Source organism: Neoarius graeffei, chromosome 6 (assembly GCF_027579695.1).
Source record: "Neoarius graeffei isolate fNeoGra1 chromosome 6, fNeoGra1.pri, whole genome shotgun sequence".
Taxonomy (NCBI): Eukaryota; Metazoa; Chordata; class Actinopteri; order Siluriformes; family Ariidae; genus Neoarius; species Neoarius graeffei.
In genome coordinates, this window is record NC_083574.1 from 48,337,272 (window position 1) to 48,361,084 (window position 23,813).

The window sequence follows — 23,813 nt, forward strand, 5'->3', positions numbered from 1 at the left end:
AGTAAAAACATTGTTGACCATCCTGAACCAAACACACTTAGAATTTTAATTAACATTTCTTGTGTAATTCTTGCCACACAACTGATGCATATTCAAAAAAGGGAATGGATTAAATCTGTCCGATTTGGTTCATATGGTTTGATGGATGGCTTCATATCTTGTTCAATAATGCTGTCTGTATCTTGCATTATTTCTGCAGTTCAACTTTCTCGTCAGAGACAGTAAACAAACTCGCAGGCAGGAAACTGTTTAGAAAAACACTCTGGAAAGATAAAGTCAGCATGTGTGTCATTTTGGATAACCTCCCTCTCTTCCACCTCCGTACGGAGAACATGAGGGATCCATCTGTTTCCATCAAGTCTCCCCTTAACCATAAAGTTACCACATGTGCTTGGGAAGGGTCTGTGTTAGTGCTGTGTATATAGACCTCCACTCGACACCCACACTCACAGGAAACTCTGCGTTCTCAGACATGCATGTCCACAGACGGAACAAAGTTTCTGTGGGAGTAACTATTTCCCAGGGAAAAGCAAAGCCACCAGACACAAGTATAGAGAGGAAATGGCATTTGGCAGTCTTTGCTGAGCTTTTACTATTTAATAATATGTGATAGAGATGTTGCAAAGTGACAAAATACATATATATGATATGATATGATATACAACCTCACTATCCCTGAATCTTTCATCAAACTCTATTCTCTCCTTCTCCATGTCAGTCAGCTTTCGTTTTAAATTGGAAATCTCAGCAATCAGCTCCAGCTTCTGGGTCTCAAGCGCTGACCTGCAGATAAGCTCCTGAAATACAAAAGAGGAACAGAAAACACAGGCTCAATACAGTGGTGCTTGAAAGTTTGTGAACCCTTTAGAATTTTCTATATTTCTGCATAAATATGACCTAAAGCATAATCAGATTTTCACACAAGTCCTAAAAGTAGATAAAGAGAACCCAGTTGAACAAATGAGACAAAAATATTATACTTGGTCATTTATTTATTGAGGAAAATGATTCAATATTACATATCTGTGAGTGGCAAAAGTATGTGAACCTCTAGGATTAGCAGTTAATTTGAAGGTGAAATTAGAGTCAGGTGTTTTCAATCAGTGGGATGACAATCAGGTGTGAGTGGGCACCCTGTTTTATTTAAAGAACAGGGATCTATCAAAGTCTGATCTTCACAACACATGTTTGTGGAAGTGTATCATGGCACGAACAAAGGAGATTTCTGAGGACCTCAGAAAAAGTGTTGTTGATGCTCATCAGGCTGGAAAAGGTTACAAAACCATCTCTAAAGAGTTTGGACTCCACCAATCCACAGTCAGACAGATTGTGTACAAATGGAGGAAATTCAAGACCACTGTTACCCTCCCCAGGAGTGGGCGACCAACAAAGATCACTCCAAGAGCAAGGTGTGTAACAGTCGCTAAGGTCACAAAGGACCCCAGGGTAACTTCTAAGCAATTCAAGGTCTCTCTCACATTGGCTAATGTTAATGTTCATGAGTCCACCATCAGGAGAACACTGAACAACAATGGTGTGCATGGCAGGGTTGCAGGGAAAAAGCCACTGCTCTCCAAAAAGAACATTGCTGCTCATCTGCAGTTTGCTAAATATCACGTGGACAAGCCAGAAGGCTACTGGAAAAATGTTTTTTGGACGGATGAGACCAAAATAGAACTTTTTGATTTAAATGAGAAGCGTTATGTTTGGAGAAAGGAAAACACTGCATTCCAGCATAAGAACCCTTTTCCATCTGTGAAACGTGGTGGTGGTAGTATCATGGTTTGGACCTGTTTTGCTGCATCTGGGCCAGGACGGCTTGCCATCATTGATGGAACAGTGAATTCTGAATTATACCAGCGAATTCTAAAGGAAAATGTCAGGGCATCTGTCCATGAACTGAATCTCAAGAGAACATGGGTCATGCAGCCCGACAACGACCCTAAGCACACAAGTTGTTCTACCAAAGAATGGTTAAAGAAGAATAAAGTTAATGTTTTGGAATGGCCAAGTCAAAGTCCTGACCTTAATCCAGTCGACATGTTGAGGAAGGACCTGAAGTGAGCAGTTCATGTGAGGAAACCCACCAACATCCCAGAGTTGAAGCTGTTCTGTACGAAGGAATGGGCTAAAATTCCTCCAAGCCAGTGTGCAGGACTGATCAACAGTTACCGGAAATGTTTCGTTGCAGTTATTGCTGCACAAGGGGGTCACACCAGATACTGAAAGCAAAGGTTCACATACTTTTGCCACTCACAGATATGTAATATTGGATCATTTTCCTCAATAAATAAATGACCAAGTATAATATTTTTGTCTCATTTGTTTAACTGGGTTCTCTTTATCTACTTTTAGGACTTGTGTGAAAATCTGATGATGTTTTAGGTCATATCTATGCAGAAATATAGAAAATTCGAAAGGGCTCACAAACTTTCAAGCACCACTGTATATACAGTATACACACAAAACAGATAAAACTGGTCCTGTGACAAGATGTTATCAGTTACGCAAACCCCAATCCAGAAGCTCATACAGAACACATGGATGTCCACTGACAGCTCTTTCAGTTTATCAGGTGACCAAATGTTTGTGGACACTTCACCATAACACATGTTTTTTTGAACATCCCATTCCAGAGTTAGTTATAATAACCTCCACTCATCTGAGAAAACTCTAAATGAGATTTTCAGCATTCCAGTTCATCCCAAAAATGTTCAGTGTGGCTGAAGTCAGGGCTCTGTTTGGGCCACTTGAGTTCTTCCACTCCAGCTTTGGCAAACTGTCTTCATGGTCTGTGCTTTGTGCACAGGGGTATCATCATGCTGGAACAGGTTTGGCCACATTGAAGAGAAATTGTAATACATCATCGTACTAAGACAGTCTAGACAACTATATACTTTCAGCTTTGTGAGAACAGTTTGAGGAAGACCCACATTATAGGTGCGATGGTCAGGTATCCACGAACATTTGGCTATATAGACTCATCAGCTACGTTAATAGGAACTTGTTCTTGATTCCAAGATTCCTGTTCTTGGCTGGCAGAAGTGGAACCCAATGTGGTCTTCTGCTGTTGCATGCTAAGATGCTTTTCTGCTCACCATGGTTGTAAAGAGTTGCTGTGTTACACTACAGCGCAATGCAATAATGAGTACACCCTCTTTGAAAAGTAACATTTCACACAATATGACAAGGAACACAAAGATATATTTCCAAAATGTTCCCAGACTAAGTTAAACACAGGTTCTGTTGAGCTTTTGAACTCAAAACAAAGGCTAATAATATAACTTAAATGATTTTTATTTCAGTTTTAGTGAAATTTGTGTGGTGCAGAAATGAGTACACCCCACTGAAGGGCTCTGAGTAAAGCAACTTTTTAGGCTACCAATGTGGACCTGAACAAACAATTAACCACAGGTGAGTCTAATTAGTCATTACACAGGTGTTAATTAGGCAGTTGGCTACAAAAGGCTGTTACCTAAAGCAAACCACCCTTTCCCATTTCCTGCTGTCAGCAATGGCACCTCATGGCCAGGAAATGTCTCTGGATCTGAGAAAGCGGATTATTGCTTTACACAAGACAGGTGAGGGCTACAAGAAGATCAGTAAAGCCTTACTTATCAGTAAGAACACGGTTGCAAAAGTGATCCAAAAATTCAAGACAGATGGAACTGCAGCCAAAGTACAGAAACGTACAGGCCGGCCAAGAAAATTAACACCCAGGCAGGAGCGGCTTGTAATGAGAAAAGTTGAGGAAAATCGGCATGCAAGTGCACAACAGGTATCTAAGGAAGTAGAGACTGAAATTGGAGTGAATGTGTCACGTGACACAATATGTCGTACAGTGCAGCGGAATGGCATGCATGGGTGTCGTCCCCGAAGGAAGCCTCTCCTAAAGCCCAGTCACAAAAGAGCCCGTCTAGAGTTCGCCAGGGCACATGCTGAAAAGGATGAAGGCTACTGGGACTCTATACTCTGGAGTGATGAGACCAAAATCAATCTTTTTGGAACTGATGGCTTCAAAACAGTCTGGCGTCGCAAGGGTGAGGAGTACAAGGAAAAATGCATGGTGCCCACAGTGAAACATGGAGGGGGTAGTGTTCTTATGTGGGGTTGCATGAGTGCTGCGGGTGTTGGAGAACTGCATTTCATTGATGGCATCATGAATTCTCAAATGTACTGCTCTATACTGAAAGCTAAGATGCTTCCATCATTTCGGGCCGTTGGTCGTCGTGCCATTTTTCAACATGACAATGACCCAAAACACACATCTAAGGCCACTGCTGACTTTCTGAAGAGGAACAGGGTGAGAGTGATTCCATGGCCAAGTATGTCACCTGATCTGAACCCTATAGAGCATCTTTGGGGAATACTGAAGAGGCAGGTTGAGCATCACTTTCCATCCAACATCCAGGCTCTGAAAGATGTCATCCTTGAAGAATGGAAAAAGATTGATGTAGCCAAATGTTGTCAACTTGTGCACTCCATGCCAAGGAGACTTGGGGCTGTCATTGCAAATAATGGAGGCCATACAAAGTACTAAATGTACTGGATGTAATTGAGTTTGTTGTGGGGTGTACTCACTTTTGCTCCACCCCACTTTCACGGAAACAGAAAAATATGTAATTTAAGGCATCTTTTCACCTTTCTGCTTGAGTTATAATGTAAGAACATAGTGCAATAAACATCATCAAGGAACTGTTTGGGACATATTGTTTGTGTTCATTTTAATACTGTGAAAAATGTCGTTTTTCAGGGGGGGTGTACTCATTATTGCATTGCACTGTATATCCTTCCTGGCAGCTCGAACCAATCTGGCCATTTTCCTCTGAGCTCTCTTATCACCAAGACGTTTCCACCCACAGAACTGTCGCTCACTCAGTGTTTTTTGTTTACACTCTGTGTAAACTCTAGAGACTGTTGTGTGCAAACCCCAGGAGATGTTATTGATGTCTGCACTTTGGTGTGTGTAGTTTATTGTCTGCAATGTTTGCACTCGCTGCACTCTTGCACTTATGTTTTTGTTTGTAGTCCTGTGACGTTTAGTGTAGCACCATGGTCCTGGAAAAACACTGTTTCGTTTTAACTGTGTACTGTAGCAACTGTATATGGTTGAAATGACAAAACAACCTTGACCTTGAGATCAGCAGTTCCTGAAATACTCAAACCAGTCCATTTGGTACTAACACCCATGCCACAATGAAAGTCACAGAGATGACAATTTTTCCCGTTCTGAGGATTGAAGTGAACATTAACTAAAGCTCTTGATTTGAATCTGCATGATTTAATATATCGTGCTGCTGTCAAGGGATTAGCTGATTAGAGAGCTGCATAAACCAGCAGGTGGATGGGTGTTCCTAATAAAGCGGCCAGTGAGTAGTGTATATGACTGATGTAACTGGACTCAATTATCTAAGATGTATTCTGCTTCATTTCAAGAACAGTAACATACCTGCTGTAGCATTTCTTCAGTGGAATTCAGTTTTTCACGGTGTTCCTCAAGGCACAAGTCTAGGTCTCTTATCTTTTCTCCTTGAACTTCCACTTGGTCTGTTAAGACACTCACCTGCAAGAAATCACTGGATTTGTAAAAGTGGGCATCGATCCAAGCACATGGCCTATTTATTACTTGTACTCAAGAAAAATGCTCAATTCCAACATCTGATTGATGCTATGTGATGGAAGCTCTGCGTACATTGGTACACTAATGAACAGAAGACATGGAATGACTGTTGTGATATCAGAGTAGTATCAGTCAGTGTGGTCATTAAAAATGCGTGCACATCCCCGAGAAAGGTATGTGTGCCCAAGTGAGCACACAGAGAAAGTCAGACGAGAGAGAGAGAGAGAGAGAGAGCGCTTTAGTTTTACTCGTCTTCGACTTGTTCAATATCATGCTAGCCGAATGGAATATATCTGATATACCACTCAAAGCCAGCCAATATTATTTAATTATTCAAGTATGCAGTATTACACAGATTATACTGTATATTAACCAAAATAATGTATAAAGTTAAACATTACCTGAAGCACAAGGGATTCCTTGTCACTTTCAAGCCGATTAAGTCTGTCTTGGTAAATATCACCAGTCACTGAAATGTGCCCATTTGACTGTCATAAAACAAACACGATAATTAAATGTATAACAGTACAATAAATTATCTAGAAGTAGAAATGCAAGTCCAAACTGAACTCATCCTGACCAAAATTAGCTCACTGAATTGTGTGAAATCTGAGTGAAATATGAAGAAAGAAAAAAAAAACAAATGATTTTTTAAGACTTTAAAACTGGGTTTGCAAGTCAAATACTTTTCACGAGCTCCTTTTCATCTACCACCACCTTAAATGGTCAATAGCCGAACACAAAAGTAAACAGTGTTATGGTATTACATGCTGACTCTGGCATTTGTTTGGAGGTCTACCAACCTCTCTCTCATCATGCAGTACTAAAACATACAGGTTTTTTGATAAATATAATAATCATCATCAGTATATACAGAGATACATCATATCAAATGTTGCCTTAATCAACCACATAAATGTTTGATGCTAAGTAAAATGTAACTCCATTATACAAAAGGTATTCACAAGCACAAATAATAGAAGATGAATTCTATTTACAACATAGCAACATTATGCTATTATTATTATTATTACTACGACTTGGTTATATGTAAAAGGAAACAGCAGTAATGTGACACTGTTATGAAATCAGAATGCATACTAGGTGTCCCTGTAGCCACTCCACCAGACTGTGTGCTGTCGAATCGGGTATCTGGCAGCGCAGTCCCTCTCTCTCCTCGGTGTCCATGAGCTCCAAAACCCCCCTCAGATCCTCGATAAGGTGCAGCGCTCGCAGGCTTCCCATGAACGGTGAAGTTGGAGACTGGCAGTCAAAGATCCCATTGGAATAATCAAGTGATTTGGAGCCTGTGAGACAATTAAGAAATGACCGTGTAACTCAACCAGCAGCACCTGATTAGAAGACATTTTTAGATGGTTTGTCTCAAATTTAAAAAATAATGACCTTGTCAATAAAGGAGGAACGAATATTGAAAACCACTGAAGGTTAAATAGTGGTTTATAGTGTGGCGAGCTGAATACTGCCCTCTCTTTTCATTTAAGCAACAAGGTAATTCCCAACACGTGTTCATAATTTATTTGTAAACATTAATATTTTTAATACGAGTGATCAGGCCAGGCATTGTCCTGTTACAGTTTACCACTTATTTGTTCATTCATTGATCTTCAGTAACTGTTTTATCCTGATCAGGGTCACAGGGGAACCAGAGCATATCCTGGGAACACTGGGTGCACAAGGCAGGTGTACAGCCTGGCTGGGACACCAGTCCATCACCAGGCGCACACACGTTCACACATAGAGGCAACTTGCAGTGGCCTGTCCACAATCCGGCATGTTTTGGGAAGTGAGAAGGAACTGAAGAACCCAAAGGAAACCCATGCAGTCACAGGGAGAACACGTGAAACACCAAACAAGATTTAACTGCTCATGGTTAAACCAAGGACCCTGGAGCTATGAGACAGGAACACTCCCTGCTGCACCCCCATATCACCCTGCTAAGATATCAGTCACACAATTATCTAAAGTGATGGGAACAACAATGTGCCTGTCCAATGAGATCCGAGGGCTTTATTTCTGGGACAGGCCAAGGCAAAGTTTGGAACTGGATCAGAATCAAGGTTACAGTTACCTCAAGGCGTCATATCATATGACAGGCTATGAACTAAAACTCCTTATAATTAGCTGGGGTAAAAACCCACAATACTTCATAAGCCAGTTCAGACTCATCAAGAACTCTCAAATGTCACTATAATGATAGTCAAAGTATTTAAATAAAGGTTTCTTGTTGCAATGTAGGCACTGTACGACAACCATTCACACAAACAAAAAGTGTGTGTGGGGAAATCACAATCTCCTTGGATAGCACTGAAATCAGTCCTGCACAAGGACATTTGGTTTGTGTTGTCTGTTTTGTCTTTAATTGTACTGGACCGTAAGAGTAAGAAATGCACTAAAATGCACAATATGACTACAATAATATACGACCAAAATATGTGAACATCTGAATATTGCACGCCTTCCTCAAACTGATGCCACAAAGTCTGAAGCACACAATTGTAGAGGATGACTTTGTACTTTGAAACTAAGGGGTCGAGCCCAAACACTTATACACAAAATGAGCTCCATGAAGTAGTGGTTTGCCAAGACTGGTATAGAAGAACTCAAGTGGCCTGCACACAGCCCTGAACACCTTTAGTACCAACTGTTACCCCAGGCCTTCTTGTCTGACATCAGTGCCTGAGCTCACCAATGCTGTTATGGCTGAATTGGCACAAATCCCCACAGCTACACTCCAAAATCTAGTGGAAAGTCTTCTAAGAAGAGTGGAGTTTATTATAACGGGAAAGGGGGACTAAATCTGGAATGGGATTTTCAGAAAGCACATAGGTGTGATGGTCAGGCGTTCACAAACTTTTGGCCACATAGTGTAAATTAGTACTATTACCTGCTATGATGCCATCCATTTGCTCCAAAGCAGCTGCCAACATATCACTGGCGTCAGACATCATTTTCAGTCTGTTCAGTTAACCCTAGTGGAATGAAAAAGAAACACACATTAAAAAGAAAATCATGTGCAATACACATGACAAAAGTGCAACAAAGACAGTAGGCATATCAGACACTCGCTGGCCGTGCTGTGAAAATTGTGCATGCAGATGCTCATCAAAGTTTCCAAATCTGTCATTGCTTAACTCTTGAATATTTTCTATTGTGAATAGTATCATTTTAAAAAAAAGCTTATAATCTCTGCTTTCCAAAGAACTCTATCTGGTTAAGATCTGTTCAGTACTTTGGCCGTAACAGTAGGTTGAAGTTGGTACAACAGAGTTCACACTCTGCTAGCGTGATGTTGGGAAACTGTCGGTGCTTTTTGAGTCATGGGAAAGTTGTCAGGCTCTCTTCTGATCGGTTTCCGACTGGATTACTCATGAATATCAATCAGATAACTTTTATAGGGATGTTCTCTCATTCTCACTGTTTCTGATTAAGTATTCAGCAAAATTTTCTATCAGCTAGTTTTGACGTTATGATTCGCGGGAGACTTTGAAGTGAGTTTTCACAGCTTTACCTACTTTTTTTTTTTTTCCAAATCAAACTGATTCATGTAAATAAATGACTGTTTTAGAATATAACTGGAGTGTTTTGATGAACAATATTGAGATCTTAGTGGTCGGAATGATATTTTAAAAAAACAAACAAACAGAAGTCAGAAACGCGAGTGTCAATTTCAGTTCAGTTAATGTGAATTGTTTACTGGATGTGGATCTCACAGTTTTTTTGAGGTTAACCTTGAAAGCTATGAATATTAATCGAAATAAGAATCATTTATATTCTTTCATATAAACACAAGTAGGCCCGACTTAGAAATACAAAGGCCTACAGAGCACAAAGAGGGTATTAGAAATAATATTTTCTTACTTTATTTTGATAGCGAATGGTAGATGTGAATGACATTACTCACTGGGATGCATTCATCCTTTGTGATACTTAAATACTAATTTGCATAATTGGGTTTTACTAATTTTTCAAATTTTGTATTCAGTATCCAACCATCTATGTGCCTGCCAATTTCCATGTAAATATCTTGAAAATTAAAAAAAGTTATTAAGAAAAAAAAACCATTTGATCTCATTTGTTAATGAGACCCGTTTTGGACCGTGTGATCCTCATATATGTCAGTTTTCTAAAAATCAAGCCGTTTCTTCAATCTTTGATTTGTAATATCTCAAGAATGGATAAACACTGTCAAAACAGTTTGACATTCTGTCAAAAGTATGTTGTTTAGCAATCAATTCTGAGTTCAATGAGAGCAGTTTCGAGCAATTTGGGTTGAATTTTCACCTACAGTAATATGCCTAAAGATAGCATACTGACGTTTTTTTTTGTGTGTGTGTGTGTGTGTGTGGGTTGGGGGGGGGGACTCATCAATATACAGAGAAGGTGTCAGCACTAGCGTGTCAGTGTGCACTGATGAGATTTCATACTTGATAATGAGACAAAAAAGAGACAAACAAACTAGTTAAAAAAAATGATAAATGCTTCCATGATACCAACTTGAGTAACAATAAAGAATGGGCAGCACGGTGGTGTAAGTGGTTAGCACAGTCACCTCACAGCAAGAAGGTTCTGGGTTCGAGCCCAGCGGCCGGCGGGGGCCTTTCTGTGTGGAGTTTGCATGTTCTCCCCGTGTCTGCGTGGGTTTCCTCCGAGTGCTTCGGTTTCCCCCACAGTCCAAAGATATGTGGTTAGGTTAATATGGGATGGCCTTGGGCTGAGGTGCCCTTGAGCGAGGCATCTAACCCCCAACTGCTCCCCGGGCGCTGTTAGCATGGATGCCCACTGCTCTGGGTATGTGTGTGTGCTTATTGTTCACGTGTGTGTGCATGTGTGTGTTCACTGCTTCAGATGGGTTAAATTCAGTCACTCACTCAGCTCCGCATGCTCCCGAAGGGAGCATGGCACCTCTGCATATGGCTCTCCAAGTGGGTCTGTTCCTGGCAGCCTCCCAGGCGGTGGCAATGTTGAGGCCAGCAGCCTGCAGGTCATCGCTCAGCTGGTCAGACCATGTGCGTCTGGGTCGGCCTCTGGGACGGGACCAGGTGGTGGGGGTCGGTTCCCTCAGTAGGGCGGCTGTTTCCAGGTGTGGCTCCGCCCTGGCGATGTGGCCAAAAAGGCGGAGACGGGCCAAGCGGCTCTTGTTGGACAGTGAAGGCTGGTTGGTGATCTCACGCAGGGTGGCATTCGAAACATGGTCATACCACCTGATCCCCAAGATCCTTCGTTGGCACTTGGTGTTGAAGGCATCCAGGCGGTGTTCCTGGGCAGCTGTTAGAGTCCAGGTCTCGGCTCCATACATGAGGATGGATAGCACGAGGCTGTTATACAGCCTGATATTAGTTTGGACCGAGTGTTTCCTGTTGGACCATATGCTGTCAAGGCTTGCCATCGCAGAGGCGGCACGACCAATGTGGAGCTGGATGTCAGAATCGCTCTTGCAGTCAGACTTTATTGTGCCTCCGAGATAGCAAAACCTGTCAACAGCTTCCACAGGGTGGGAGTTAATCACCAGTCCTGCTTGGGGTGTCTCATAGTCTCTGAGGCACCAAACCTTGTTTTTTTCCCAGCTGATCATCAGGCCGAGCGGTTGGGTTTCCGTATCCATGGCCTGCAGGGCAAGTTGAAGGGCTTCCATGACTTCGACCAGGATTGCCACATCATCTGCGTAATCCAGGTCTGTGATGGTAACATCTCCAAAGCTAGCACCACAGGCACACTGAGCCACAGTTCTCCCCATGACATAGTCGATGGCTGTATTAAAGACTGTCGGGACCAAGACACAGCCCTGGCAGACGCCGATGTTGAAATTGTCCCGTTTACTCTCACACAGGAGGTGGTGTCGGAGTAGAGGAGAGAGAGAAGGTTTAGCAGCTTGACCGGGATGCCAAGGATCTTGAGGATCTTCCAAAGGGCTGGTCTGTCCATGGAATCAAAGGCTTGTTTCAGGTCCACGGAGGCTGCATAGAGAGGTTTCCTGAACTCCCTTCTTTTTTCAGCCAGCAGTCAGAGGGTCAGCATTCTGTCCACTGTGGAGCGACCTGGTGTGAAGCCACTCTGCTCCTTTCTCTGCTTGCGGATGAGAAGTGGGCGCAGTCTCGCGAGGATGATGTCGGCAAACACCTTCCCTGGGACGCTCAGCAGGGTGATCCCTCTGTAGTTGCTGCAGAGGTCTTTGGGCCCCTTCTTCCAGAAGGGAAGGATGACACCTTGCAGCCAGTCCGCCGGGATGGTCTCATTACTCCAGATGGCGGTAAACAGTTGTTGGAGCTGACCTGCTACTGCGGGTCCACCATGCAGCAGCAACTCTGGGGCGAATCCATCGGCCCCTGCGGCCCGGCCAGGTTTGAGTTTCCGTATGGCCTTGACCACTTCAGCTAGAGTGGGGGGACCAGTAGGGACAGAATAGTCCTCCCTGGCCGAGGCAGCTAGTTCTTCCAACTGGGGGGGGGGTGGCGCTGGATGGTTGAGCAAGCTCTGAAAATACTCCCTCCACCGCGCCATCTGTTTATCTGGAGTGTCTGGGATGGTTCCATCCATGGCTTTCACGCAGGCGGTAGGTGGTGATGTCTTCCCAGAGAGGGTCCTTCGGGTCCTGTAGAGGAAGCCTTGGTCGCCTCTATGAGCAGCTGCCTCTGCTTCTTCTGCTAGGTTGTCGAGCCAGTTCAGCTTGTCCTTGCGGAGCAGCTTGCTGCGTTTGGCATTAAGATGTCTGCACTCCCTGCGGTTTCCTGCCAGTCTGGCTGTTCTTCTTGCCTCCACAACACTGAGAGTTTCCTCTGACAGGAAGTCCTTCCTCTTCTTCATTCTCTTGTGCCCAAGCACCCTGGCTGCAGCAGTGATGCTCTGCTTGAGGTCATTCCAGAGCTTCTCTGGATTGTCCTCATCTGGGTCTGTAGGCAGGGTGGCAAAGCGGTTGTGAAGGTCCAGCTGGAAGTGGGCTGCGACTTCAGGAGATCGCAGTTTGGAGACGTCGACCTTGCACTGTGCTTTGGTGGGGTGGTTCCTTTTCAGTTGAAGACAGACCGTCATGGTGAGCAGCCTGTGGTCGGAGTTTCCCAGCTTGGCACTGCGGTAGACACGGCAGTCTATTGAGGTGTGCCAGTGTCGGCTGGTAAGGATGTGGTCCAGTTCTTTCCTTGTGTGGCCGTCGTTGCTGATCCAGGTCATGCTGTGTATGAGCTTGTGCTGGAAGAAAGAGCACTCTGTTCATAGGCAAAAGTTGGAGCAGAACTCTAGGAGTCTCATGCCGTTGTTGTTGCAGGTGCCAGTTCCATGGGGGCCTAGGGCGCTCTCAAACCCGGCTCTATCACGCCCGGTTGTAGCATTGAGGTCACCAAGGATCCAAACGATGTCGTGTCTGGAGATGTCAGTCATAAGCGATGATAACTGGGTGAAAAACTCGTCCTTTTCCTCGTCTGCTGCCATGTTGCTTGGGGCATAGGCTACAATGACGGAAATTCTGCCATGGCTGTGGCGTAGGCTGGCAAGGAGCAGTCTGTTGTTCATTGGTTTCCAGTGGACTAGTGCTCGGGAGGCAAGTGGCGCTAGGGCAAGTGCACCCCTTGGCGATGTTGGCCATCATCCCTGCCTGACCAAAGGAAGTTGTAGTTGTTTGCTACATGTGCGCTGGATCCAGGCCAGCGTACTTCTGCAAGACCTGCTACTGCGACGCTCAGGCATGCCAGTTCGTTGGCGACCAGCTCTACTGATCCTTCCCTTTTCATGGACAGTATGTTCCAGGTTGCAACTCTTATTGTTGCAGTTCCATTAGGCTTAACTCGTAGGTCCATCTGGTCCATGGTCGGGGTTCCATTGGGGTCAGTCAAGTTTGGGTTCCATTTGCGAGGTTTTGTAGTGGGTTTGTTTTATGTAGGGGGTTGCTAACCCACCGCACAACCTCAGCTGGATTTGTAGACCGCCCATCGGGGGCTGAGGCGGTGCGCGTGCTATTAGCCAGCAGCAGCTCCCCTGGGAACCGTCCCACCATGGTTGAACCTGCCAGGTTCAGGGGGAGCCTTTGCAGGGAAACCTGCTAGTTCAGCGCCCTGCTCCCAATGGTATCGCAGCCCAGGGTCATTGCAGCAGCCGCTGCCCGGGAAAAACCGCTAGGAAGTTAGCACTCTGCCTTTAACCCCAGATGGGTTAAATGCAGAGAGGAATTTCACAAGCGTGTTATGAATAAAGTTGTGCTTTCTTTTCTAAGTAATCACCAAAATCTGAATGAAAAAGCAAATGATAAAAACACGAACACACTGCAAACTTAATACCAACTGAACAGGATCATCAGATTGATTTGGCTGATTTGATGAATGGGATTGTTCCACTGAGCTCTATATAAAATCTGGAGAGCTCATAGGTTCGTCAGAGTGAAGCCAGTTGGCCGCCATCTTACCACTCTCATCGCGGTGCGGTGCGGAACTGTCATTTAGACTACTGGAAGCTACATAAAATTGGACAAGTTATTTATGTAGCTGGTGAGGAAAAGAAATATGAAAGAGAAAGGTACACTTTATAAGAGGAAAAACTGAAATAATCTCTGTAAAAATAATTATAGTAGTTAAAAAAAAGCCATTCAAAAAAAGAAAAAAAAAACAGTGACAGGGAGTGCTATAAAAATATGTAAGAAACGTGGGTAAAGTTGAGAAAATAAGAGGAGGTCATGAAAGGGGGAAAACAAGTCAGGAGATACTTTTCTTGGGGCAAATTTGATCGGATACCACAGTTTAACACATAAGCCAAATACAGGCGATGGGAGTGATAAGATGGCGGCCAGATGGCTTCACTCGTCTCGACAGCGGGGAATAGGCTATGCACTCTCCAGATTTTATATAAAGTTCAGTGGATTGTTCGACTCTATATGGACACACCTAAATTAACTCTAAACTAATTCCCTCTCCCTCAGTGACCATCTTATTTGAGTGTCCCAGGGCTCTGGTTCATGGACAGTTAAAGCTATAGCTACTCGTTTCTTGTGAAACTATTTAGTTAATGCAAGCTCATCTATAGAGATCTTGCAGTCACGTGACCGGAAAGTACACAACCGCCATCTTGTCGGTCAAAAACACCACTGAATACTGCTGCACTCGTGTACAGAATGGATCAATTTCAACCGACGGACTACACGGCTCATTTTTCTAATGAACAGATAACTAGATATATGTCTAAAATAAACGATCTACAGATTAGTGACCCTTGTGGCTTTCCGGACGGAGTTTTCACGACCGGATTTTGAACTGCCAGCGGAATACCCGGACGTGTATAATTACCTCATTAACTTTCACTCGCTCTTCAGTGGTGAAGCACTGCGTGCCTATAAATCTCTGGACAGTTATCTTTACAGAAATTCAGGATTTGTCAGCGACTCAGATGTGGCATCTTGTAAACAAGAATCCTCATTGGATGGGTAAGTCACTTAAGTATTGAGTATAGCACTGACCAGCCGATTATAGAATAGAATAAGGTAATTCCAGCTGTAATTCCAAATCGTCCGTCTTGTTTACATGGATCTGGCGTTGGAGAGATAGAGGCTTAGCAGTGGAGGTTTGAGTGGCTGTTTTCTGAGCTTAGTCAACAGGCCGGCTCTGCAGCCTCGCTTTTGCTTCCGCTCCCGGCGCCACCTCCTTCACTTTGCTTCCGATAACAATCCACGGAGACCCCGCTGGTCTTGCTATCTCGTCCGGAATGTTGTGCATGCGATGGAAATCGCTACAAACCGTCATTTTCTGCTGGAAACCCATGCCCAGTAAGTCCAGACGGTTGTAGTGGATATTGAAGTCTGGTACAGACGAACACCACGCAAAAATACACACAAAAAACAAAAAACGTGCACAGGTAGGGAGAGCTTGTAGCCGCAGCCGTTGTAGTAGAATTGTATATAGTAGGGTTTTCCAGAAGAAAAGGTAGAAGTAAAAGCAGAAGTAGAACCAGAAGTAGAAGGCGGAATACGGCGTTTGACCGACAAGATGGCGTCTGTCACAATCTGGATCGGCTGTGATGTCACATGCAAGTGCTCCATATCAGCAAGTCACTGATCTTGCATTTGTTTGGCTCTGCTTTTCCATCAGTGTGCCACATCCTTGCAAGATTTTATCAAGCAGGGAATCCAGGAGTTGAACGAAGGTGCAGCAAGACAGCGTCTGCCCCAATTGGCAGAACAGTTTGTGCCTTCATACCATGCCCTACTTTAGTGTAAATAGAAGATGTTTTCTTTTGGTAAACCTCAAAAGTACAGGCACCATGACATTCGGGCTTGCAAAAACTAACATGCCAAGCCCCAGTGGTTTGGGATTCCTTGATACGTACTTACAACCTAAACATCAGCTAGTAAAAGTGGACCATCTGTTTGTTTCTGAAGAACCAGACCTGGACAGAAAGGAGTGTAGAAGTGGTTGTTTCATAGCAGATCTCTTTTCTTGTCTGTCTCTGCTATAGATCAGTGAAGACGATCAGATGAGAAAATGGTATTTCCTCATCTGGAGCAATCTCTTTCCATAGCTTGTATTTCAACATAAGCATGGACTATATGGCAAAAATATTTCATATCCCAACATTTACTTTAGCTAGAAAACAGCAGAAAAAAATACCCTGAAAACCTGCAGGTTCTATGACACTTATTAACATCGACAACATTTTCATTTCACAATAAAAAAAAAACAGGGAAAATCAGTTGAAAAAAGAAAGTCAGTCAAAATGTATATATTTTAAACATTCAGCTATTTGTTAGTCTTCATTGTAACAGTATCAGTAAAAATCGCAATAACTCAGAAGTTTGGGTGGCACGGTGGTGTAGTGGTTAGCACGGTCACCTGATAGCAAGAAGGTTCTGGGTTTGAGCTCAGCAGCCAACGGGGGCCTTTCTATGTGGAGTTTGCATGTTCTTCCCGTGTCTGCGTGGGTTTCCTCCACAGTCCAAAGACATGCAGTTAGGTTAATATGGGGGCAGCACTGGGCTGAAATGCCCTTGAGCAAGGCACCTAACCCCCAACTGCTCCCCGGGCGCTGTAGCATGGCTGCCCACTGCTCTGGGTATGTGTGTGTGCTCATTGCTCACGTGTGTGTTCACTGCTTCAGATGGGTTAATGCAGAAGACGAATTTCACTGTGCTTGTGACAAATAAAGGCTTCTAAGTGTAATGTATTTTAACTGGAATATAATTAAAAATCACAGAGACGTATTATCCAGACCTTTCCAGCCTCATACATAGTTACTTTAGGGATATCCAACAGAAGCTATTATATAACTTTTCTCCATCCATCCATTATCTGTAACTGCTTAAGCTGGAGCCTATCCCAGCTGACTATGGGTGAGAGGCAGGGTACACCCTGGACAAGTCACCAGATCATCGCAGGGCTGATACAGAGACAAACAACCATTCACACGTACGGTCAATTTAGAGCCACCAATTAACCTAACCTGCATGTCTTTGGACTGTGGGGGGAAACCGGAGCACCCGGAGGAAACCCATACAGACACGGGAAGAACATGGAGACTCCACACAGAAAGACCCCCGTCAGCCACTGGGCTCAAACCCAGAACCTTCTTGCTGTGAGGCGACAGTGCTAACCACTACACCACCATGCCGCCGATAACCTTTCTGCTCTACTGATGGGCTTAGCAATACCTTACGCTTATGCAGATTGATTATGAAGTCTACTGGCTGATGTAATGTTAAAATAGAGGTCTGGCATTAAAAGTTGGTGAAAACAACCATTTCTGTGTTGATTCGGACGCATGTTTAGCTCATCGTCTTGTTGAAGGATCTATCTATGGCCAATCAGGCAAAGGTAACTAAAGTTTCAGGTTGAAATATTTTGTGAAGTGCTTCCTGCAGAATTCAGGATGCGATCAATCTTCACAAGTGCCCCTGAGCCATAAGTCACAAAACACCTCCAAAGCATTATGGATCCCCCTCCAGATTTTCACCGGGTGTCAGGTGCTTCTCCTTGTATGCTGTCTGCTTTATTTCACCAAGCATTTAGATAATGAATGTAATCCAGAGGTTCCATTCTGTCTCAACTGAACAAACACATGATTTCTATTGCAGTTCTAATGATGCTTGATGACAGTCAGGTGCTGCATTGTGGGACATGTTCTCAGGAAGAGCTTCTTTACTGCAGTGCTTCAAACCAAACAGATTATCCCCAATCCGATCATTTTCCTCTGACCTCTCTTATCAACAAGGCCCACAGAACTGTCACTCACTCAATGTTTTTTGCACCATTCTGTGTAAACTCTCGAGACTGTTGCATATGAAAACTCCAGGAGCTCAGCAGTTTCTGAAATACTCAAACCAGTCCATCTGGCACCAACACCCATGCCACAGTGAAAGTCACAATTAATTCCTATTGCAGTTCTAATGATACTTGACGACGTTCAGGTGCTGCATTGCGGGATGTGCCCTCAGGAAGTGCTTCTTTACTGTAGTGCTTCAAACCAAACAGATTGTCTGCAGTAAAAACAACCTTTACCTTTTGAAAGGCAAAAAAACAGAACAAGTGTTACCAGGCAAAACAAACCTCGCCTGGCGGCACTTATTTTAGACCTATATATTAATAATGGAATATTTCTCAATCATCAGCTGTCAGGTTATAGTCCTATGAAAATCCATGACCTTGAGTTTGACATTTTAAAGTCATTCAAGGTCAAAGGTCATAGCAGCAAATGAAAGCCCATATGGAACTTCTTATATGTTGATAATGGTAAACATCTGGCTATCATGAGCCATTTTAAAGTTTGAAAACCCATAACCTTCAGTTTGACCTTTCAAGATCACTCAAAGTAAAAAATCATGGTGCCAAAGGAAAGGCCATATGGGAGTTCCTATATGCTCATACTAATAAATATCTGTCTATCGGCAACCATTTTTGAGTTATAATGGAAAATATGTTATTTTGACCGAAAGGTTGACCCTTCCGATGACCTTGACCTTCACCTTGACCCGATTACCCCCAAAATTTAATCAAGTAATCTACGGACCATTGCCCACCTACCCTGAAAATTTGAAGTTAGTCGGTGCAACCGTCTAGATGCTAGACTGTTAAGACAGACACACACAAACAAACCGCACTGATTACAATACTTCACCCCGCTTACTCCGTCACGGGCGAGGTAATTAAACATCCATTCTGAAGAATTAACTTAAATGATGCATTATTCCTCCACCAGTTAAAAGTGCATGAGCTACAAGAAACTGGGACTGGTTTTATAGGGAAAGCCTGTGGGTATAGTGCTATTTGCACCTTTTCAGTGTCCAGACTTGTATTCTTGTTCGAGCTCACATCTGGCTTTACGTAATTACCACAGAGATTATATATGGAGCCTCCTCATCTGACAAGTCTTCCAAAAGCTCCCTTAGCAAATTGTCTTGTCCTGAAAGCTTGCTCTCTCTCGCTCACAAATTTAGACTTACCAAGTTAGTTAAAAAAAGGTCACTATCCAATTTATAAATGTTGATTAAATTGTTCTCAGAATGTTCACATGTACGAGTCAAGATGAATATCTTACTCATTAAATGGCATATTAGATGATTAAACACCAATGTTTTCCTTCTGTAAATATCCTACTGAAATGGACACCTGTTTTGTGCAGACCAAAAAAAAAAAAATTGCTTGATGTCTGATATCATTATAAACCAATAAAATTCCTCTTTAAGGAATGATGGTACACAATAAAGTGCCATTTGCGATCCTCCAAAGTTGACAAAAATGAATGGCTGGGTCTGATGTCTCAAACAGCGATCAAACCTAACTTCCCTCAATAAAACGTTTATAGTGGCCCACACAGACTGTGGGCTCCAGATTACTGAGAGACTGCTCTCGTGCCCAGCAACACAGTCAATCTTTTTTTTTTTTTTTTGGGGGGGGGGACGATTCTTCACTCGTCCACTGTTCCCTAGGTTACGGAGTCAGGATACAACCACTGGCCAATGATTGTAAAGAATAATTAGGTCATTTACCTCAATTATTGGCACGGTGTTCATGCTGCTGCGCTGAACACAGGACACTCTGTTGAGAGACTACTGGGTTCAGTCTCAGAGGTTCTTTTGGGGCACAGCCCAAGAACACAGTAGTACTATTCTCTCAGATTAAAGCTTTCGAACAAACGTATAACATTTAACAAATTATTTAAAAAAAAAAAAGGATGTCTTGAGCTCATACAGGGACAGTTTTATTTAAATATGATTACTTCCTTTGTAATGACAGGATGTTTTGCTGTTTTGAGTAATGCCATTTCTTTAAAAAAAAAAATGAAAAAATTTAAATGATCAGAATTGTATCTTTACAATTTATATTTTGTGAAGCCTGCCTTGGAGAGAACAGCAGCACTGAGTCATTTCCCGTCTAACAAGGCTGAAGATGCTTATAGAGCAATCTTGGGCCACTCCTCCATACAGAACATCATACAATCCTTTATCCTGTTATGTTTGCTCATATAGACATCCCACTATTTTCAGACCACAGGTTTTCAGTAGGGTTCAAATCTGAACCCTTCCGTGGTCACTGCAAAATACTGATTTTTGTGCATCTTTAAAGCATATACACAGAACCATGGCCTCACCTTTGTTTATAAACGCCTTGAGACCTCAAGAATGGCACAGGAATAGTTTTAAGCGTTAACAATAAATCTAGTCATTTTTACGATTCAAGTGATTCATATAGGTAGCGGTCCGAGTGAAGACCTTGACGTCCATAACGTCACCACAAGAAGTCGGTCTCATCGCCATTTCCGCAATACTAAAACACAGAGCTGACTGCAACTCCGATCCTCCATTTTGAGCTAATTTATCGCCATGCCACGTAGATGTGTTGCTGGCCGGTGCAGCAACACAACAGAAGGTGGATTTATGTTGCATTTATGGCCCAAGAATGTTCAAACTGCAAAGATTTGGATGCGTTTTGCGAGAAGTTCACGGACACACTGGGCGCCTACGAAGTGGTCTCTACGAAGTGGTCTCTCCTCTGCACATTTTACTGAAGACTCGTACGAGACCTCTGATCTGTTGAGGAGCGTTGGCTATAAGCCCGTATTGAAAGAGGGTGCAGTACCAACAATTAAAGAAAAAGAAAACAAGTATTTATTTATTTTTTTTTAAAGTGAGTTCAGTTGCACCAGTTCTCCCGGAGTGTGAGCCAAGGGTTGTTGGTAAAACCCGGGAAGGAACGGGACGGGACATATCGCTCGGGCAGTGACCTCCCCGCGGTTGTTGCTAAAACCGGGGACATCCTGTTCCGTCCCAGGTTTTAGTAATTGCCTGAGCTGAGCACTAATGGCAGAGTACACACTACACAGTATGGAGAGAATGAGTGGAGCAGCCGTCTGATTTCTGCGCTGGATATTGCTGCCATCTTGCCCTTACGTGGAAGAAGCGAATGAACGGAGAACTGAACGAACAACTGAAAGTCAGATTATTTCAAAACAAATCAGCCACAAGATTGGCCTTCAAGAAGCAAGAACACAGACGGGTAAGCTCCGACTCTCATTTGGAGAAAAAACAACAACAAAAACAACACTCGTTGTTTACTTACATTTAGATTAATACATGTAACTTGTATTGTGTGTTTAAGTTACCGGTATAAGATTATTTAATTTGCTTCAGAATGTGATTGTCTCAGTTCATCTGATTATTTAATTAGCCTTTTATGTTTTATCAGTGAAAATGCATGCATGTACACTGCATACAGTGGTGCTTGAAAGTTTGTGAACCTTTTAGAATTTTCTATATTTCTACATAAATATGACCTAAAACAACATATGATTTTCACACAAGTCCTAAAAGTAGATAAAGAGAAGCCAGTTAAACAAATGAGACAAAAATATTATACTTGGTCATTTATTTATTGAGGAAAATGATCCAATATTACATATCTGTGAGTGGCAAAAGTATGTGAACCTTTGCTTTCAGTATCTGGTGTGACCCCCTTGTGCAGCAATAACTGCAACTAAACGTTTCCGGTAACTGTTGATCAGTCCTGCACACCGGCTTGGAGGAATTTTAGCCCATTCCTCCGTACAGAACAGCTTCAACTCTGGGATGTTGGTGGGTTTCCTCACATGAACTGCTCGCTTCAGGTCCTTCCACAACATTTCGATTGGATTAAGGTCAGGACTTTGACTTGGCCATTCCAAAACATTAACTTTATTCTTCTTTAACCAATCTTTGGTCGAACGACTTGTGTGCTTAGGGTCGTTGTGTTGCTGCATGACCCACCTTCTCTTGACATTCAGTTCATGGACAGATGTCCTGACATTTTCCTTTAGAATTTGCTGGTATAATTCTTAATTCATTGTTCCATCAATGATGGCAAGCCATCCTGGCCCAAATGCAGCAAAACAGGCCCAGATCATGATACTACCACCACCATGTTTCACAGATGGGATAAGGTTCTTATGCTGGAATGCAGTGTTTTCCTTTCTCCAAACATAACGCTTCTCATTTAAACCAAAAAAGTTCTATTTTGGTCTCATCCGTCCACAAAACATTTTTCCAATAGCCTTCTGGCTTGTCCATGTGATCTTTAGCAAGCTACAGATGAGCAGCAGTGTTCTTTTTGGAGAGCAGTGGCTTTCTCCTTGCAACCCTGCCATGCACACCACTGTTGTTCAGTGTTCTCCTGATGGTGGACTCATGAACATTAACATTAGCCAATGTGAGAGAGGCCTTCAGTTGCTTAGAAGTTACCCTGGGGTCCTTTGTGACCTCGCAGACTATTACACGCCTTGCTCTTGGAGTGATCTTTGTTGGTCGACCACTCCTGGGGAGGGTAACAATGTATTGAATTTCCTCCATTTGTACACAATCTGTCTGACTGTGGATTGGTGGAGTCCAAACTAGGGGTGGGCGATATGTATCGTCTGCGATGTCATCGTGAATGTTGTTTTGACGATGTGTAATTTTGCATTATCGAGTTTTTTTAATTAAGCCGCCAAAAATCAATACAGAGCGGAGACAATGCTCCTTCTCACCATGGCGCCACGCCATGTCATGGCGCCACACCAGCCTTAAAAAAAAAAAAAAGTACAGCACCATCTAGTGTTTTCGCGCGAAAACCCTTGCACGAGGCCCACGCTGGCAGCAGAAAGGCAGCTGGAGAAAATGCAGCACGAACAGGCAGCATCTGACTCTGAGGCTGGGGCCACCACCTCAGACGATTTAGTTCCAAGACGGGGGTCTACTTCTCTGGCATGGAGATGGTTTGGATTCAAAAAGACCGATGTTGTTCAGGACAATGTCATTTGCAAGATATGTCGCAAATCTGTTGCTGTCAAACAAAGCTCAATGACAAATCTGTTTCACCACCTGCGCACGAACCATAGCAAGGAATACGAAGAATTTGTGAAACTTCGAGACTCCGCTCAACAAAAAACAAGCACCGTATGAACACGAAAAAGATTTTGGCATATCGTATATATCGAGATAATGCTCTAAATTAATATGATTTCGCCACTGTGCTTAATTTCCTTCACTGTGCTATGGTGCTGCCCGCCCCGCCTCCTTCTTGTGTCTGTACCCCCCCCCCTCGCGTGTAGGCGGCGTGTTAACTCATTCAACATGGCGGCGCCCACAGAAAGCCCGGAGGCGGCAGAACTCGTACCAAAAAAAAGGACAAATGGCTCCATTATATGGAGATATTTTGGTTTTAAACCATCGGATGAACAACAGAAAGAGGTCTACTGCCGGGAATGCAAGAAATTGGTGGCAACCAAAGCATCGAGCACCACGAACCTGTTCAACCATTTACAGGTACGCCACAAACTTTGGTACAAGGAGTGTGCCAGGCTGAGAGTTAATGCAGTGAGATGAGTTTGAGTTTTGTTTTTAAGGAAAAGGAAGGCAATATGTTATTTCTGTAAGTCAAATTATTATTTATGAAATGAGGGTTTTTTTTTTGTTACTTAAACGTTTAAGACGCACTTTATAAGAACTGCCTACCCTCAGGTTTTATGTTTGTAATTAAAATTAAAGCCGCAAGCGGCCTCGACGGGCCCTCGCGCCAGCGGCCAAGGGGGGCGGGGGCATGCGTCCCCGCGAAAAACCTTCCACAGCTTCTTCGGCAAGAGACATTACTCCCACAATGGCGACAAAGCACAGAATTGGACACATGGCAACAATAGGGTCTCGCACTGAACGGTGCTCGGGGGGCGCTATAGAGGCCCTGAGGCCCGCCTGGACCTGGGC

At 43.4% G+C, this 23,813-nt stretch overlaps 1 protein-coding gene across 3 annotated transcripts in view; it reads right to left on the minus strand.

The window, feature by feature from the left end:
- ppfibp1b (PPFIA binding protein 1b) overlaps positions 1-23,813 on the minus strand; it is a 116,059-nt gene that overhangs the window by 57,773 nt on the left and 34,473 nt on the right. For all 3 annotated transcript variants that reach the window (XM_060923758.1, XM_060923759.1, XM_060923757.1), the window contains exons 2-6: positions 8,526-8,610; positions 6,722-6,927; positions 6,022-6,108; positions 5,450-5,563; positions 666-797 (exon numbers count right to left, since the gene is read on the minus strand). In XM_060923758.1, coding sequence (XP_060779741.1) covers positions 666-797; positions 5,450-5,563; positions 6,022-6,108; positions 6,722-6,927; positions 8,526-8,589 — 603 coding nt within the window. In that variant the 5' untranslated portion in view covers positions 8,590-8,610. The remainder of the gene's footprint in view (positions 1-665; positions 798-5,449; positions 5,564-6,021; positions 6,109-6,721; positions 6,928-8,525; positions 8,611-23,813) is intronic.